The following is a 2,547-nucleotide window of genomic DNA, read 5'->3' as shown; positions in this document are numbered from 1 at the left end:
TCCGGGTCTGGGGCTTTGCTGGAGGGTGCCTCGGCCGTCGAGTGCTCTGGGCTGGCTTTGGGCTCATCTTTGGGTTTTGCTTTAGCTTTGGGCTCCTCTGCCTTCTCCTTCTTGGGCTCCTCTGCTTTCTCGGCCTTTGGCTTCTCAGCCTCCTTCGCAGCTGCTTTGCCAGCCTCAACCTGAGGTTTTGGTGGAGTTTCCTTCTCAGCCTTTCCTTCTTCCGCAGGTTTGGGGCCTGGCTTGGGGGTGGTCTCCTTCACCTGGGGGGCTGGAGGCTCCACCACAGCAGCCGCCTTCTCTTTGGGCTTCTCCTCCACCTTGGCAGGGATATCCTTCTTGGGAGCTTCTTTCTTGCCTTCCTCAGCTTTGGGCTTGGAAGGAGCCTTCACCTCCTTGGGCGGCTCTTCCTTCACAGGGGCTTTTAGCTCCTTTGGGGAGGAGGGTGTGGGCGACTTAGCTGGGGCCGTTTCCTTCTGCGGAGACTTGGCCTCCTCCTTCACGGGAGATTTGACTTTCTCAGGGGACTTTGCAGTTGGAATCTTGGTCCCCTCCTTTGAGGGAGTTGGGGGCTTCTCTGGGGATTTGACAGACAGGGTTTTGGCTTCTTCTTTGGAGGGAGTTGCAGGTTTCTCTGGGGACTTCACAGCTGGGGTCTTGGCCTCTTCTTTCAAGGGGGTTGAGGGTTTCTCTGGGGACTTGACGGCAGGAGTCTTGGCCTCTTCTTTTGAGGGGGGTGCGGGCTTCTCTGGGGACTTCACCGTGGGAGTCTTGACCCCCTCCTTTGAGGGGCTTGGGGGCTTTTCAGGGGATTTGACAGCGGGAGTCTTGGCCTCCTCCTTCGAGGGGCTTGGGGGTTTCTCTGGAGACTTCACAGCTGGGCTCTTGGCCTCTTCCTTTGAGGGGGGTGCAGGTTTCTCCGGGGATTTGGCAGCCGGGCTCTTGGCCTCCTCCTTTGAGGGGGCTGCAGGTTTCTCTGGGGACTTGGGTTCTTCTTTTTCAGGAGACTTGGCCTCCTCTTCACCCTCTGCTTCAGCTTTCTCCTCTTCCTTCTCCTCTTCAGCTTTCTCACCCTCCTCCTCCTCTGTGACCTCTTCAGTCACCTGGATTTCCTCTGTCTGCTCCTCCACAATCACTGTCTCCTTCTCAGATTTTTCCACCACCTTGATCATCTCCTCGCTCTTCACCTTGATGTTGGCAGTGATGCTGGGAGCCTTGGGGATCACCTCGGGGAAGGAGAGCATCCCAATGCCGGTCTCGATCCGATATTCCTCCCCTTCCAAGAGCTTTCTGCCGGGAAGACATCAGAGTAGAGCAGTCAGTAATTGCTTCTCACTTCCTCCCTCACCGAGAAGGGCCAAGGTGTCAGCGAGGGCCCCTGAGGAGCATCCCCAGAGACACCAGCACTCAGGACTGGCCAAGACCCTCCCGCCTTGCCCACCCCATACCTATAGGCAGCAATTTCAATGTCCAGGGCCATTTTGACATTGAGCAGATCCTGGTACTCCCGGAGCTGAGCTGCCATCTCCCACTTGGTGTTCCTCAGCTCACTCTCCAGCTGCTGGATGGTTTCCTGTGGGCAGACCGAGCAACTGGTGACATTGGGAGGGGGGCAGTCCCAGGAGCAGGGGGACACAGACCACCCCCAAATGGTCCCCTGGGCTCCAATGAGGAACTGCTCACCCGGCAATGGGGTGCCCTGGTTGAGGGGGCTGCAGACACAGGGGAAGTGTGTCTGCAACATCCAGGGGCTGTTTCAGTGTGTCAGGGGGAGTCCTGCACCACCTCAGATGAGAGCTGAGCCTCTGGCTGCTCCCTCCAGCAGGGACAAGCTGTGGGAATGTTTCTAGGACTTGGGTGGGTCTGCTGGCCACCAAACCCCAACTTAAGGCTGATGGGGATGGGACAGCCCCATGGGGACAGTGTTTCAGTCCATGGCCACTACCCAGTGCAGCCTGCTGTGCTGCAGCTCCCAGCTCTGGGACACAAGACGTAGCCTGAACCCTAAGCACAATTTGGTGGCATTTGTGACCAATGTGGGACAACTCCGTCATGGCTGAGGGACAAAACAATCTGGCTGCAACCTCAAGCTCTGAGTACCTGATCACCAGGAGCCGGAGGAGGCCAGTTCTAGACACACCCTGAGTATTTGCTGCTGGTTGCCACCATCTCTGATGACAAAGCTGCTCCTCCCCGGCAGCTGGATGATCCCTCCCCACCAGATGCTGCTCACTGCACCCCGTTACCTGGTAGGACAGGACATCTGCATGATGACGCTCCTCTGAGTCCTGTCTCTGCCTCTCCAGTGACTCTTGGGTCCCTTTGAGAGCTTCAAGCTCGGTGGTCTTGGCCTGCAGCTGGCGGCGGTACTCAGTGATCTCCTCCTGGGCCAAGCGCATGGCATCTGTGTTCACCTTGGCGACCTCCGAGAGCTTGTCCAGCCTCACTGCAACAGGTGAGAGGAGAAGCTGCAGGGAGGGAGGCTGCAGTGCTCCCTCCTTGAGGACCCTCAAACCCTTGAACGCTGCCCGTCTGCTCTGCGCGTGTCCT

General features: G+C 58.1%; 1 protein-coding gene across 1 annotated transcript; it reads right to left on the bottom strand.

The window, feature by feature from the left end:
- Positions 1–29: 29 nt before the first annotated feature.
- LOC104491745 (neurofilament heavy polypeptide-like) lies at positions 30–2,438 on the bottom strand (the record flags this gene model as incomplete). Its single annotated transcript, XM_010134215.1, has 3 exons — positions 2,244–2,438; positions 1,446–1,570; positions 30–1,287 (listed from the first exon to the last, which is right to left on the bottom strand). Coding segments are annotated over exons 1-3 (1,536 nt in total), but the record flags the coding sequence as incomplete, so codon positions are not given.
- Positions 2,439–2,547: the final 109 nt, after the last annotated feature.

The sequence above is a fragment of the Buceros rhinoceros genome, unplaced genomic scaffold (genome assembly GCF_000710305.1).
Source record: "Buceros rhinoceros silvestris isolate BGI_N320 unplaced genomic scaffold, ASM71030v1 scaffold26180, whole genome shotgun sequence".
Lineage (NCBI taxonomy): Eukaryota > Metazoa > Chordata > Aves > Bucerotiformes > Bucerotidae > Buceros > Buceros rhinoceros.
The sequence above is the reverse complement of the archived record's forward strand: the minus strand, read 5'-3'. Positions and strand labels throughout refer to the sequence as shown.